The 15,690-nt window shown below is 42.0% G+C and overlaps 1 protein-coding gene across 1 annotated transcript in view; it reads right to left on the bottom strand.

Annotated features, from left to right (window-relative positions):
• Window positions 1-15,690, bottom strand: part of sspo (SCO-spondin) — a 124,867-nt gene that overhangs the window by 52,630 nt on the left and 56,547 nt on the right. Inside the window, exons 73-93 of the mRNA XM_030757048.1 lie at window positions 15,551-15,600; window positions 15,129-15,299; window positions 14,603-14,773; window positions 10,989-11,068; window positions 10,093-10,262; window positions 9,919-9,965; window positions 9,593-9,793; window positions 9,041-9,211; window positions 8,205-8,402; window positions 7,924-8,023; window positions 7,584-7,804; window positions 7,260-7,412; window positions 6,936-7,102; window positions 6,610-6,755; window positions 5,141-5,379; window positions 5,000-5,032; window positions 4,650-4,814; window positions 3,526-3,732; window positions 1,956-2,123; window positions 1,615-1,749; window positions 69-306 (exon numbers count right to left, since the gene is read on the bottom strand). Of these exons, the coding sequence (XP_030612908.1) occupies window positions 69-306; window positions 1,615-1,749; window positions 1,956-2,123; window positions 3,526-3,732; window positions 4,650-4,814; window positions 5,000-5,032; window positions 5,141-5,379; window positions 6,610-6,755; window positions 6,936-7,102; window positions 7,260-7,412; window positions 7,584-7,804; window positions 7,924-8,023; window positions 8,205-8,402; window positions 9,041-9,211; window positions 9,593-9,793; window positions 9,919-9,965; window positions 10,093-10,262; window positions 10,989-11,068; window positions 14,603-14,773; window positions 15,129-15,299; window positions 15,551-15,600 (3,231 nt within the window). The remainder of the gene's footprint in view (window positions 1-68; window positions 307-1,614; window positions 1,750-1,955; window positions 2,124-3,525; window positions 3,733-4,649; window positions 4,815-4,999; window positions 5,033-5,140; window positions 5,380-6,609; window positions 6,756-6,935; window positions 7,103-7,259; window positions 7,413-7,583; window positions 7,805-7,923; window positions 8,024-8,204; window positions 8,403-9,040; window positions 9,212-9,592; window positions 9,794-9,918; window positions 9,966-10,092; window positions 10,263-10,988; window positions 11,069-14,602; window positions 14,774-15,128; window positions 15,300-15,550; window positions 15,601-15,690) is intronic.

The raw sequence follows: 15,690 nt of genomic DNA, 5'->3' as shown, positions 1-15,690 counted from the left end.
GTACCCTGGAAATCTAGTTAATGTACCACAATATGGATTTGAACAAGCATAAGCAGTTATTTTCACACCTGTATCTGGTTCTCTGGCCCTGGCCACAGGAAACACTGCATGGAGCCCAACTGGACCAGGAGCTCCAAACACAGGTAGCCTGGCAGCTGTCATTGGTGCAGAGGAGCTGTCCATCAGAGCAGCTGCAGTTGTTGCAGTCCACCTGATGTGTGCTGCCGGCCACCCAAATCTGTCCCAGTAAGTCCACACAGTTGCACTGCCACAGCTGCACACACACCCCGTCCTGCTCCAACTGACCTAAACACACAGATACGAGTGTTATGGAAACCACAATTTATGTTAACAAAAAGTGAAACTGAAAATGAAATTGCATAAATCCAAAGTACTTCTAGGTGAAAGTCATGCTACTTAGCAGGAGGATGCAGGTATTAATTAAAGGTAATATAGCATATTGTAAGACTCAAAGATTAATAAAACACTTCAGATCTCTCTGAGTCCAATCAATTAATTTTCACAGATATTTACATATGATCTGAAGCTAGAGGTTTTTTTTAAATCACTTTAAGACAGCCGCTCTGTAAACAGTAACTTGGGTGTCTGTAATTATCAATACAATGCAAAGCTTCACAAATCGTGTTTTTACTCTATGATTTTTTAAAATGGTTTTCTCCCCAAATTTTTTGCTCTGAAAGATCAACCTTCAACAGACACTAATACACTTTTAGTTGGAAACCTGACACTGCACCTTTATTTAATACTGACAGCAGCTTTTTAACACCAAACTGAAGTTTTTGCACCATCAGATCATCAATGAATCTGGCCCCAAATGTGGGAAAGGTCACATTAACCCCATCTGTTCCTGAGCCATTGTGTTTTTGTAGTACAATGATGTACAAAGGTGATGCTGACCTGCTGATCCTGTTACCAATATAGAGGCAAACAACTCAGAAAAGTAAGTTTTATTCAGTCGTGTTTTACTAGGCAGAACCTTTAAAGAAGAATTAAGTAAAACCCCATTCTGGTAAAAATCAAGTTTCTAATGATGTTAACAGTAACAATATTTTTCATGGGAATATGCAATCACTGCCATAGTTGAGCATTTCCACCTTAAAACTGCACAGATTCACAGAGGCAGGTCTTCATGTGTTGTTATTATTATTATTATTATTTTTGTTCTTTATATTCTTTATTTAACCAAATAAAAACCTCATTGAGATTAAAATCTCTTTTCCAAGAGCGACCCGGCATGACAGCAGCAGAAATAATCAACAGGTGTAACAAACCTGAGGAACTAATCCCAAGATGGCAACTGAGAACAAGGTTTATCTAACATCAGCAAATTATTACTTGCTGTCTGATAAAGGGGTCAAGCTGAAGGCTGATGTTATTGATTACCATTATATTCTAATGGAATTCTGTACAATGCACTCTTGCTCTTGAATTACTTCAATTCAGCATTTGTAACTGATAATTTTTAACTAATAATCTGTTACAAGTTTCTGCTGGGTAGTGCAGAGAAATTTTACACAGAGTCAACTGCAGGCAAATGGTGGAGGGCTGGAAAGAGGGAGTGAAAGAAGGAACAGGTGGCAGCAGCTTCTGTACCTTTAGGGCAGCGGCAGCCAGGCTGGCAGTCGGTGTTGCTCTGACACTCTATGCCCTGCTGGAGGTCTGAGCAGCGCTGTGGACACTGGTTGGCACACACCACAAACTCTTGGCCTGGTGGGCACCCTTTCTCATCTGACAATACACAAACAGAACGTCACGAGTTTTCCCATGATGCTGCAGACATCACAAAATGTGCCTCACCAAGAGTACTGATAACAGGCCTTCTTGCTTTGTTCAACACAAAGGCTTCCATAGATAAACAGCCATATGCTGAATTAATGAGCATTCATCCATGTATGGGATGAGCTAACCTCAAGGGCATGTTAGGACAAACTCACCACAAGGTTTAATGTTGCAAGGCTTGACTTGGTTCTTCTCTCCTTCACACTTCTTTCCACCATTTTTGGGTGGAGGACTAGAGCAGGAGCGAGTGCGTATAGAGCGTCCGCCACCGCAACGCTTATCACAGCGAGACCAGGGACTCCACCGGGACCAGCCTCCATCAACTACACGATCCAAACAGACACATCAATGAGCATAAACACAGGCCAGTAAATCCCAGTGTGTTTGGTATTTAAATTAAGCAAATCATTTGTTAGTTCTGATATGTGTCTTTTACTTTACAACCTAGGAATATTTAGCCTTTATCAGAGAGAACAGTCAAGAACATAGTGAGACACTCCGGGGCAGAGTCCCTGCAACCTTTCAGCAAATGGGGGACCTGCTTAATCAGGTGAGCTATAGCAGCACCCATAAAATCAGTCTCTTAAAAGAAAAAAAAATACAAAAATATTAGAAGATTTTGTGAAAATATTTTATAGTTTTGAAGTCTACATGTTGATTTTCATAGCCTGTTGTAATCAGTGGTAGTATACCACTAAAACTACAAACTTGAGGGCTGAAAAAAAGAAAGTACTAGATTTACTAATAAGGGCAAATGACCATGAAGCTATAACTGCAAAGCAGCACAAGTTCTGCAGGAAATCTACTATCAATGAGCCAATTCATAAACCCAATCATAACCAGTTGGATCAATCAAGAGCAGTGCAAATTCAAAAACAAGCAGAACTGATGAGGGAGCAAATAATGGACAGATAGTTACTGTGCAACATCTTGGAGCAGCTGTTCTCTGGATAAATATGAACTACAAGATGGACACAAAGCTTTGGTGCTGTGCTCACAGCTTTGACCAGTGTGCTCACTCTCATAACATCTCTCTTTAGCATTCTAAACAAATTAACATTCCTACTGCCAACTATCACAGTCACATCAGGAGGTAGAGCAGGTCATCTACTAATTGGAAGGTTGGTGGTACGATCCCTGGCTGCTCCAGTCTGCATGCCAAAGTATCCTTGGGCAAGATACTGAACTCTGAGTTGCTCCCGATGCATTCATCAGAGTGTGAATGTGTGTGCAACTGTTAGATAGAAAGCATTTAGATTCACCAGTGCGTGTATGACTGTTTGTGTGAATGGGTGAAATGAAGACAAGTTGTATAAAGCTCTTTGAGTGCTCAAGCAGAGTAAAAGCACTCCATAAGACACAATCATTTACCATTTTAAAAAACAAGCTTTTACACAGAATTAAATAATTGTGCAACATGCAGTAAACGGTCTACTGTGATTCATGTTTGCGTGATTTAAACTCCTCTCTAGATTTGTGCAGTAAAAGGGAACTGCTGCAAAGACGTATGCAGTAATTGTGTCCATGCCTTTCACTCACAAACATGCCACTGACAGTAGGTTTTTTTTTTTTTTTTTTTTTAACACCAAAGGAGGATTTCTTTGCTAGTGAAGTCCGAGCAAATTTGTCCCTACAAATATGCTGCAGGAGGAAAAAAATGATTCCCCTAAACAGTTTGAATTGATAATCACAACTTGACTCCTCATGCTGCTCCAGTTAGCTGACCTCTGCAGGGTTTGATGTTACAGAAGCGATGCTCTACGTTTCCTTCAAGGATGCCCTCACACCACGAGCCGTTTGTGCCAGGGCGCAGGAACGTTCGGATCCTCTGCTGCTGACCCACTCCGCAGGACCGTGAGCAAGCGCTCCATTCTCCCCACTCAGTCCACGAACAGTTCCTCTGTGCACAGTCGGGCCTTACACATATCCCGCCTCAATATAGAAACATATTGCACAAAAAATAAGATTGGTTGACACTTGCCACTACGGTTTAGTGTTACTACAGCAACTACTTGTTTATCATGTTTATAACAATGTTCAACAATGTATTTAGTAAAGCAAAAACTGAAAACACAACTCCTCCAGTTACATCAAATAAGCACTAAACCTGGATAGATTACTAACCCTGTCTGCTACATTTAACCTATCATTTCAATGATCTTACTTCACTACTCTTTAGAGGTCTACTATTTCCATTTGTTTATACTCAGTACTATTTACCCTCTTTGTTGGAATATAAACTTCAGATAAAAATCAAACAGTAAACACTTCTGCAGCTTGGCCCTCGTACGAATTTGACTAAATCCACTCTTAATTTCACGTTCCTGCTAAATACTAGAGCATTATTGCACTAATCCCTTCTGATGTCTGCACTGATCAAGTCTACAAATACTGTCCTGTTAACGAGATAAGCATGTTGGAAAAATCAGGCAACAATGCCTAACAGCAGAGTGACAGATGCAATGAAATTCAGTTTGTAAGAACTCTTGGAGTGGGTGATCGCTCTATGACACACCACTGTCAGCAGCATGGCAGTCTTGACAAAATCTGTAGTAGTTTTGCCATAGATTTTATTCAGTGATACCTTGCCAAATATATTAACACAGTAACATTTTCTTTGTTTTGGTTGTCCCACACACACTGCATTTTAACTTATAGCCTGCTGCTTATAGACACACAAACTCCGGGTTCCCATGCCCTCTTATGACCTCACAAATGACCTGTTGCTAGGAAAGTATTTCATGATGCATGGTTAGAAAACAGATATTTATATTTATACATTTAAATTGACTTTTACATTTAAACGGAAAGAAGCAAAAAGAGACAGACAGGGTGTGTGGTAGTCATACCTGGACATTGGGGCAAGTTGCAGGCCTTCTCTTGGTGAGAGCTTCCAGAACAGGGTGGTTTCACACACTGTCGGTGGCGGGACTTTATAGCCGGGGTGAGAGCATCAGTGCAGGTCTTTGTGCAAGGACTCCACAGTGACCAAGGAGAGAATCCAGAATCCTCATCTGAAGAAAATGGAAGCAGAAACATGATGAAATACAGAGAGGACATTTAAGGAAAATCCAAAATGCACAATATATCAAAGACAAAGACCAGCCAAGAAATCGAAAATAGCGACCAAAGCAACAAAATAAAAAGTAAAAAAAATATAAAAGTAAAATAAAAAATCTGAAAAGTGTTTTTGGCCTACCTGGTATGGCTGGTTCTTCTGTTGGAACAACAACTACAGAAAAGGAGAAAAAGTAAAACCTTTCATTTATGTTTTCAGAGCCAACAATTTGACTCTCTCTCATCATTAAAACACACTTATTACATACAGCACATATTCTACATAAATCCCCCAAAGTACCTGGACAGTCTGGGGCCTGGCAGTAGGTTGTTTCCCTCTGTGGCCCCTGGCAGTCTCTCCCTCCATGGGCCGGGGCAGGCTGTGTGCAACCCCTAGAGCGAGTCTTCAGTCCTAGACCACCACAAGTTAGTGAGCAGGGGCTCCAGGGGCCCCAGGAAGACAAACCACCATCCACAGGGCAGTGCTCCAAGGAACAGTTCCACCTGCCATGCACACAGCCACTGCAGGGAACAGAAGGGAGGAGGACTGAGGTGTGATACTGTTGATCTGGAGATATTTACTATAACAGCAATGGTAATGATGGGAAGGTGGCAACTCAAAAATTAACTTAGAATTCAAATTTCATGGTATAGTCTATGTTTTAGTTAGTTGGGCAGACCATGTGCTTCATTTACAGCCTGGTTTCTATAAATGTCAGGGCACTTTGTGAAATGTTCGTTTAGCGCGTATTTAACCGAAGATAGTAAAGACAACACATCAAATATAGAAACTGAGAAACGTCACTTTTTTTTTTTTTTTAAATAAAATAAATTTTGTTGAATTTGATGCCAGCATTGTTTCCCAAAAAGGGCATTACTCCCACTGTGTTGCATCACCTCTTCTTTAATACACACTCAGGGGAGTGAAACCCAACTGGAAAGCATTTGAGCTCCAAATGTTTTCCAGTTCTTATTCTTCTGGTTTTTTTTGTTTGTTTGTTTCTTTTAAGCTGCTTAACAGTTCAGGGCCTTCTTTATTGTAGTTTTTGTTTCCACCTGAGTGACAGGTCTGGACTGTGGACAGCCCAGTTTAACACTGGTCACGAAAGAAGTTACATGCACAATTTTACACTTAACCTCAGTCCATCTTAAATGAGCTAAGGCTCAGAGATCCTGGCAGCGTTTCTGGGTTTTACTATGTTTTTTTGCATTGCAAGGTATAGTTTTTTCATTTTTTTTACATTTGTGGATTTGTAGATTTGTATAAAAGACATTCACTGATACCAGTTTTCAGAATTGTTTCTGAGCCCGTGCAGTGAACTCCATGGATACATGTCTGCCAACCTGTTCATGCAGTGCTCCCACATCGGGAAACTCCTCATCTTTACTCTGATTCTCTTGGATGCCAATGCAATATAAACACAATACAAATTTTCCATATTTTGTTTCCCCCATGCCAACTTGTTTTTTACCAGCATGTAATTGAAAGTGAGGACATATTTTTCTTTTTTTCTTTTTTTTTTTAACTGACATATTTTTCAAAAACAAATTTCACAATTTCAGCATTTGATATGTTGTCTCTGTATTATTTTCAAATAAATATAGGGTTTCAATGACTCAAAAATCACTCTCTTCTAGTTTTATTGACATTTTACACAACTAGGTAACTTTTTTGGAAACAGGATTTTAAATACTTAGAAATTGCTTAAGGAAAAAATGGGTAATGTATTAGTTCCAAAGTTCTCTGCTTACCAGGTGCTGCAGTCATGGACAAATGTATCTCCAGGCTGGAGCTCCATACCCTCTGAGATGTTGTGAAAAAGCAGAGATGAGACTGATGTTACAGAGACACTCTGCAGAGAGGCCAGAAACTCTTTATCCACCAGACAGGGACATTCCTGAAACACACAAAACATAAAAGCTCACATCTTTGAAAAACAAACAAGCATTTGTATCAGTTTGAAATGATATTCTCACCAGTGCATCATAGCCAGTTTCACACTTTTTTGAATACGCTTGTCATTTTGTGTTTTACAGTTTTAAAATCTAGCAGGGAGTGCATGTTGCTCTGAACCCACCGGTAAACAGAGGCCATGGTGCTGATAGGTGTGCACAGGACAGTGGCAGCCTTCCTCACAGCCATCATTGTAGCACCCCTCCCTGCCGCTGACCTGAACACAGCTGAAAGGACAACCTTCTCCTCGTTCACACTCCCTATACAGCCTCCCCGGAGGGCAGCCCACATCTGCACAACAGCATGAGGACCACGCAGTGACATCAGTTAAAGACACCAATTAAACACTCTTCCAGTAGGAGCTCTTTTAAAAAGCTTGCATGACTGTTAGAATTAATATAACTTTGATACCATAGCTGCAATTATTGTATAAGAAACAGGAAGTCACCAAGGCAGACGTGGGTATTGCAGGTTTTGCTCTGATGACTGAGGCCACTGCAAGCCAAAGAGCTGCAGAGACGAGAGCGGGACTGCTGCCCTCCCCCACAGCTGACTGAACACTCAGACCACTGAGACCAGGGCAGCCACGGGCCCACTGATTCTGGAGAGAAAACAGAAACTGCAACGTCTGGAATTTCATTTCATTTAAAAGTATCTAATTAGGATTCATCTTGATCATATTCATTACACTTTTATTATTAGCAGTCGCAGTACAAAAATATCAAGTTTTTACATTTAAGGAAGAAAACAATACTTTCATTGTCATGACTACCTGTGCACAGGTGCGTGTTGCAGTCTCTCTGCTGCTCAGTGACACCCAGGCAGCCTCTTCCACCACTCTGAGGAGATGGATTATCACACAGGCGTCTTCTGAACTGGACTCCACCGCCACATGAAAGAGAGCATTCAGTCCATTCTCCCCATTGACTCCAGCCACCATCAACACGGCAGCCAGGGACAGACTGACACTGCAGAACCCCAGCCTCACATGAACTGAGATAAAGTTGGGGAAAAAAAAAAATAAGATCATGCTGCATTTTTTTGGTATTTGAACATTAAAACTGTATGAAAAGATTATTTTATATGTTAATTAATAATTATTTGCTTTGTACCAGTTTTTGCAATCACTGATAATTTTCTCTCCTGGATTTGCAAACTGCCAAACAGATCCACTGGGCCACACCCATGATGCATTGCTGTAATCCACACTACCTGCACAAAGATAGTCGAATCAGAGTGATCAGAGCAAATAATCAGCAAGCTGGATGGTGTTACCATATCAGAGACACAAAAACAACTGACTGGACCGATATCTTCTTAGCCTAACACAGCTCATTCATAACCTCAAATATATACATTAGATATTTCCACATTAGCAAAAAGAAGATCAAACCAGTAGCAGAGTTGTGGTATTTGCAGCGACACTCGTCCCTGACCACACACACTCCATCCTGCAGCACCATGTCACCCGGACAACCACAGGTCCAGCTACACCCAGGGGAGTCCAAGCACTCTGTGTCACCATGGAGATCCGAACAGGAGCGAGGACAGGGTTTGCCACAAGGCCATTCTTCCTGGCCTCCACCACAGTCTGAGAACATGGTTTGAACAGAATTAACATCCACATGTGCATACTTAGATAAGTATCCATACATAAAACACATTACCCCTTTGCGTGTACACACTTGTTTAAGGCAAGATAAAAGCAAACTTAAAACTGGCCAGATTTGAAAAGAGAAAAAGCATGAAACGGAATATGTCCCCAGACGAACAGTGATAGAGGTCAGCCAAATGAAAATACAAGAACCTATCAGAGCTGGAATGAAAAACCCAGAAGCTTTTTGATTATGTGTAAACAAACTGAATTTATTCCTGAAATGAAAAAGTTACAAACAGTGTTTGTTTAGTTTTCCCTCTGACACTTGTGCACCAGTGCAGGCAGCTCGGTCACATGCGTGCGTCACAGTTATTATTTGATGGGCGCAGGGGCAATGAGAGTTCAACCAAGCTAGAGAGGTTATAAATCTTTCTTTTCAGGCAACCATTTTATTTCAATAAGACATTTGGTCTTTTTATTCAACAAAACAGACTTCACTACCAGATCTATAACTGCTACCTTCACTTGTGTTCGTTAATATATATCTTTTTAGGTGGTACAATGGTGCTTTTGTGCAAACATTTATACAATTTTATAGTCAAAGTAAATATAAAACCTGTGATTATGCTAACCTGAGCAGACAGTGATATTTTCATTGCAACCACGGCTCTGCCTCCCCTCTCCAAGACATGGCAGGCCACCATATTTAGTAGGAGGACTGTTACACTCTCTGGTACGAGTTGACGACCCAGTGCATCCATCACACTCTGACCACATGGACCAAGGACTCCATGAACCATGAACTAAAGAGACAGTAAGGAAAAGAGAGAAATGAAAAGTAGAGGTAAAAGTGTATCTAACTGAGTGAGAATCAGAAAATGAAAATGGAAACAAATGGTGGCTAAAATATTTGTCTTCCTAAACTGAAAAGCACCAAGTTATTAGTAAGAGACAAATACATAGTAATTAACAACAGAAGGAGTAAACAAAAAGTGCAAAGGGCAACAAAAAATACAGCAACAAATTTATTCTTTCATTCCTATTTTTAAGTCACTGTAGAGTAAAGTGTGATATTTCCAGTCAAACCAAATATAAGCCCATGATTGGAAATACTTTCAGCCACAAGTATTCAAAATATTGCAAACTATGTAAATATGTCTGCCTCCTAGACACGATCTTCTTACCTGGACAGAAAGTAATGACAGGGCAAGGCTGTCTCTGGATCTGAACTCCGATTCCACTGTGCATTTCCTGTTCACCAGTGCACAGCTGTCCTCCAGCCTCTGGCTCAGGACAGCTACAGCTCCTGTAGCGGGACACTGACTCTGCCCCGCAGGTCCTGGAGCAGGGAGTCCACTCTGACCACTCACACCAGCCACCCGACACTAAAATTGACAGTATATCAAGTCAAATCTGTGCTATGCCCATTTTGATACAGATTCGTTGTCTACCTTTATATTAATGCCATTAAGATGAGCTCATTCAGAAACTTATAGCTGGCTTTACTTACCTGGGCAGGAGTTTCGAGTACAGTTGAATTTCCCACCTTCACAGGTGCTGTTGAACAAAGGACAAATGGAGAAAGGAAAAGGATCTTTTGCTTTCCTTTCAAATTGTTATCTTTGTGCATCTTAATCTGTTGTACATGAACTACATGTGCTTCTTGTGTGTGTATTATTCTGACCAGTTGTTGCATCCATCAAGGGCTTCAATGGTATCTCCACGTTCCAGTCGTTGTCCAGTGCTAAGGTCCAGGCAGGGACAGTCTTCCTTCTCTACACAGACAGTCCCATTAGCAGACAGGACTTTTCCCTCTGTACAGTAGCATCCTGGTTCACAATTCCACTCACAGTGCTGAAAAAACAGGAAAAAAGATTCTTTTTTTTTCATCCACAATATACAGTACCAGTCAAAAGTTTGAGCACACTCAAGTCTGTTTAAATTTTTGACTGGTACTGTATGATGTGAGAATTAGCACCTCCAGGCTGTGGTTGAGGCTATGGTTTTCAGTCAGAAAAGAGTGCCCACTCTGGGTTAGGAATGAGCTGCTGTCTCATATGAAGGAGTTTGGGTATCTTGGGGTCTTCTTTAGCTGTGGGGGCAGATCGGACTGGGAGATTGACAGATGGATTGGTACAGCACTTGCAGTGATGCAGACGCTGTACCAGTGTGTTGAGGAAAAGAGAGAGCTAAGGAAAAAATGTAAAACTGTTGAATTATTGGTGAATCTATGGTCTTATCGTGGCATATTGCTAAAAGCTGTGGATAGTGACCAAAACGATGAGGCTGAAGATACGGCAGAACTTTGCTTTCTCCCAAGAATGTCTGGTGAGTCTTAAAGATAGGAGGACAAACTTAGTCATTCAATAAGGGCCAGTTCCAGGACATGCTGGAGAGATTATCTCAGTTGGCTTGGAGGAGGTAGCTGGGGAGAGGGAGGTCTGCCCTTCTCTGCTTAGATGGTGGCCTCCAAGACACGGATAAGACGCGGATAAGCCACAGAAAATGGATGGATGCATGGATTTCATGTTAAATTAGCAGAACTAGGTGAAACTGGGAGTCACATTTAGTGATACTCACAGTAAGGTCATCGCAGGAGCGAGGGCAGGAGGGCCCACAGCTGCTGAATACAGTTCCTGGGACCAGGAAACATGGCGCCACTGAAAATACACACATAACCACATAAAATTTTAGGTTAATTACATAACCCCTGTTCTCAGAGTAGCATAGTTTTCTATGGGAAGTTCCTGCGTATTCATCAGAAGATTTATCTCATTACACCAATTTTGATTGTCTGGTGATCACGGCAACCATGCCAGGCAGAACCACCCACCCTTAATTAGCTTGCACTACCATGTAGTCATTATTCAAGATAAGCACTTTTTTTCTCTTTGTCCCAACAAGAAGGAATGTGAGGCATCTCAAACGTGTTACTCTGAGAGCACACAAGTAACTCAAAGTTCTCGTTCTTATTCATTTTGATGTGTCACTATGGGATATGGTATTGCTCCTGTATTGCTAGACAAGCTTATCCCAAGCAATCACCAGCAATTAGCAAGTACCTCCTCAGCTAAGTGAGGACCCAGAGCTCAGAACCACTTGGGTTACTCTTGGAACAGAGACATCCAGTATGTAGAGCCAGAAAAAAAAACAGAGAGTTGAGGACCAGCTTGCAGTTGCACTGATGTCTTGGATTAATAGCCCTTTTAATCATTGCTCAGGATGCCGAGCACTATTTAGCCTTAGGGTTTAGCTTTGACAGGTTATGATGGTTATTTGAGTTCTTTTATTTATATGTTTAGTGTTGGTATTTTCATATTTTTTCTTAAGCTTTGGTTTTCTCTCTTTTGTAGAATGGGTTTAGGTTTTTAGTAGTTTTGGATTTAGAGTTCTGTGTATGCTCCAGCTTGTAGTATTCCTCTGTGTTATTCCACCTCTACTGTGTTTTGTTGTCTGGTCTTTGTCATGGCCGGGGAGGAAACGGGCGAGGAAGGGCCAACACGAGGGACTCCAGAGAATGGCATAACTTAAAAGTATTTATTGGGACCGGGAGAAATGAAATACAAAACCTTTTGGGAGGGAGACGAAGGGAGCACAGGAAGCACTGGAACACGTAGGTACACAACATCACACGCAGGCACAATAACGTCAACGACGCAACAACAGGCAGAGAAAACGCAGGACTTAAATACACAGAAGGGCTGATGAGGGAAGAGGAAACAGGTGGGAACGCAGGTGACACTGATAACCAAGACGAGACCAGAGGGAAGCAAAACTGAATACAACAGACAGGGGCTAGATGGATATCAAAATAAAACAGGAAGTATGACAAGGGAACAGAGACGCCAACCTGACACAGAATACAGAGAGACACAAGGAACTAGAAATAACTGAAGGCAACTATAACAGATAACAAAACAACCTGAGAAAACGGAAACCATATCAAGAAAACATAAAACACTGGGCCACCAGCCCAGGACATGACAGTCTTTGTCTTTGCATGGCATTTACCCACCTTCTGTTCTGTCTGGTTCTGTTTCCATGTTTAATTATCCATGTTTAGTTATAGTCCATTTTGTGATATTCCTCTGGGTGTTGCGTCAAGTCAGTTTGTATCATGTTTGGTCTCTTCCTGTTTAATTTTGACAGTCTCTGGTTCCCTGTATGTTGTGTTCAGTTTTGTTCAGTTTTGCTTCCGCTTGTCTTGTTAGTGTCATTCAGTCCACCTGTCCTTCCTGTTTCGACTGCGACTGCTAATAAAAGCTTTTTTGTTTTGCCTCGTCTTGTTCGGTTCTTTGTTGCATTGTCACCTATGTTTCCCGAAAGCTGTGTACATCCTGTTCCTTCCTTGGCTTTGGGAATTTTGCATCTTGTGTTAAAGACTCAGCATCAAAGCTGTTTTGAGTTCAGCTCTGTCTCACGCATGCCACACAGCCATACATCTGACAACCAGAGACGTGGAGACTGGGCAGAGCCTACAGGCCCCATTCATAAAACATCAAACAACAAGTGCAGCTTCGTACACTTTAAGTGCAGAAAAGGCTTTAGCTTGTCAATAAGGTCTTGTAGGAATGGAAAAAAAAAAAAAAAACAGACACTGCACGTCTTCTTTTGAAGTGAACAGATCCACTGCAGCCTGGCCACGGTGCAGCCACAGCTGTTTAATAATGGCCAGATGCAGAGCCCAGTTGCTGTACGTCTGGATAACAGACTCATTCCCAGATTCAGAGAACCCAGGGCTTGTATTGCCCTCAGAGACAGGAACACAGTCCCCCTGATGGTTGATAAAAGACACCATCATTGTACTGTGAATTCTCAGAAAAACGCAATGTCCCTGGAGAAATGGGAGAAAGTGAACGTGAGAAATACTACCAGAGGCTCCAGATAATATATGTGAGACTGCTGGAAATCGCTCTCTAGCGACCCCTGAAGGATCGACTTTCGTGTATACTGCCCCAGCCGGATAAACTTGTGACCACTTTCTGATACAGCATGGTACCTACAGGCACCCCTTGTGTCAGAAAAACTGGATGCCGCCAAAGACATAACACTATTGCGCATTCCACCATTACTGTTATTCTCAATGTGCCATGACATGCACTGGTTCAGCCTAGAAAAGCCACCCAGCGCTGAAAATCCCACATTTTCAGGGTAAATGGAAATGTGAAAATATGCGTTCTTCAGATCAACGGATGTGAACCAGTCACCCTGCACCAAACATATCAAAGATGGATGAGTTAGCATCCTGAATTTGTATTTTCTGAGATATTTGCTCAGAGCCCACAGATCTAGGATAGAGCAAAGTCAAGGGTGTGGGATGGGGGTAACCTGTGCAACATATTCCAGAATGTAGCAAGTGGTGCAAGTTTTCTTCACCTGTGGGAAGGGAGGAGACTGTGAGCCTGCCCTCTCCTTCTTTCTGGCCTGCTGACTGACAGGCTGCACAGGTTTGCCCCAGTGGAGCCACTGCTCTGTCAGGCCCTGCTTTGGCCAGCCCACCCTCATCTCCTACTCTAGCGTTATGGGTTATGGGAGTTGGGTGGGGCATTGGTTGTTTGGGGATTTTGAACTGAGTACATTTGCATATGTTCTGCATATCCCTGGTGGGAGCTGGTGCCAGGGCTCACTCTTCCTTGCCCTGGGAAATGGTCACAGTGTTAGGCTTGGCAGCCTGAGCAGAGAGGACAAAAATTTCTTCCTTACTCTCATTGTCATTGGATATAAGTAGAATCTGTGGTGTCCTCAATAACATCCTCATCTTCGGTGTGCTAACCATCACCGGAGACTTTTCTCTGGGGATAGTTGTTAGCTGGCTTGCTAACTACAGTGAACTACGGTGAAGACTCAAGCTCACACTGAATCAAACCAAAAATGCAGCTAGCACCTGGCAGCTAAGACGTCAGTTAAAGCACTCTTGTCTATGAACAGTTAAGAGTACTTAAGAGTGGGTGATGACCACGTCTGCCTGACATGGTCATCATGATCACCAGCCAGCCAGGACTGGCATAAAAAGATAAATGTTTCTGAGGAATACGCAAGGAGGTGCATCCCATAGTTAACCATCGAGGAACGAGAGCCTTCATATCAATGATATAGAATCCGCTACAGTGTATTAAAGTCAACACAGTTAGCAGACAGACTATGCTTGTAACACAATTGCTAAACATCTAGAGCCTCAACTGTATAAAAAGTACCTGGGCAGTGGTCAATGTTACAACGTGTGACTTCACTTCCCGATCCCTCACAGTAATTCCCCTTCCCTTCTGGACTGGGACTGTCACAGTGTCTCCGTCTGCTTCGGACCCCCCCACCACATGACTTGGTACACTCTGTCCAATTGCTCCACTGACCCCAGCCACCATCACCTAAAAAGAGCCAACACATCATGATGAAAAAACGTGAACACAGCAAATAAATATTACTGAGTTGAGCATATCAACAGAAAATACATGAATCTTTTTTCTTTCAAGTACTTTAAAATGTTCCTCAAGGTAACCTTGTCAACAGCACCTACTTTCATGTCTCAAGATAAACTACTTGTGCCTGTGAGACCTGGTTCTGTACTGTGAGTTTACTGCCTTCTCTATGACAGGATGTTTAAACATCATTTTCCTAGTAACTGATGCATGGGTGAACTAATTAAGTGAGAGAGAATAAACTTCAACTTTGCTCAGACTGCTGAAGCATCAGTCAGTACAAAGTGACAGCAGATGAACTCACGGTCACATTGGGCAATGATGCAGACTTGATCCTCATGGTGAGGACCCACACATGGCAGGCCACTGCCAGAGGGCCGGGGGCTGGAACAGAACCGGTAGCGAGACTGGAGACCTGCTCCACATGACACCGAACAGTGACCCCAGGGAGTCCATGCTGACCACTGCCCATCAACTGTGGTGTGTCAAAAGTGTGTTTGTGTGTTTGTAACCAAACACAACACGAAAGACTCAGTAAAATAAGATATAGAATGCTATCCATTTTACTGTTATGTTGTTTTACATCATGTAGGTATGATTTGGGTTTTGGATTACTGTTGAACTACTCTTACCATCAGGGAAAATATGTATAAACATGTTGACAATTAAAAGACAAATCATTGAACTGGCTATAATAATGCTGAAACTGATTTGTCTTTTACATACCATTGCAGCTAAAACGAGAGCAATTCACCAGTCTTCCTCCTTCACAGGTGCTGAAATATTTTACACATATTTGGTGAGATTATCTCCGCTTCATATAGTAATAAACAAATGCAATTTGTTAGGACTCATATAGCAACTGA

This window comes from Archocentrus centrarchus, chromosome 20 (assembly GCF_007364275.1).
Source record: "Archocentrus centrarchus isolate MPI-CPG fArcCen1 chromosome 20, fArcCen1, whole genome shotgun sequence".
NCBI lineage: Eukaryota > Metazoa > Chordata > Actinopteri > Cichliformes > Cichlidae > Archocentrus > Archocentrus centrarchus.
Note: the sequence above shows the minus strand (reverse complement) of the source record. Positions and strands in the feature narration are given on the sequence as shown.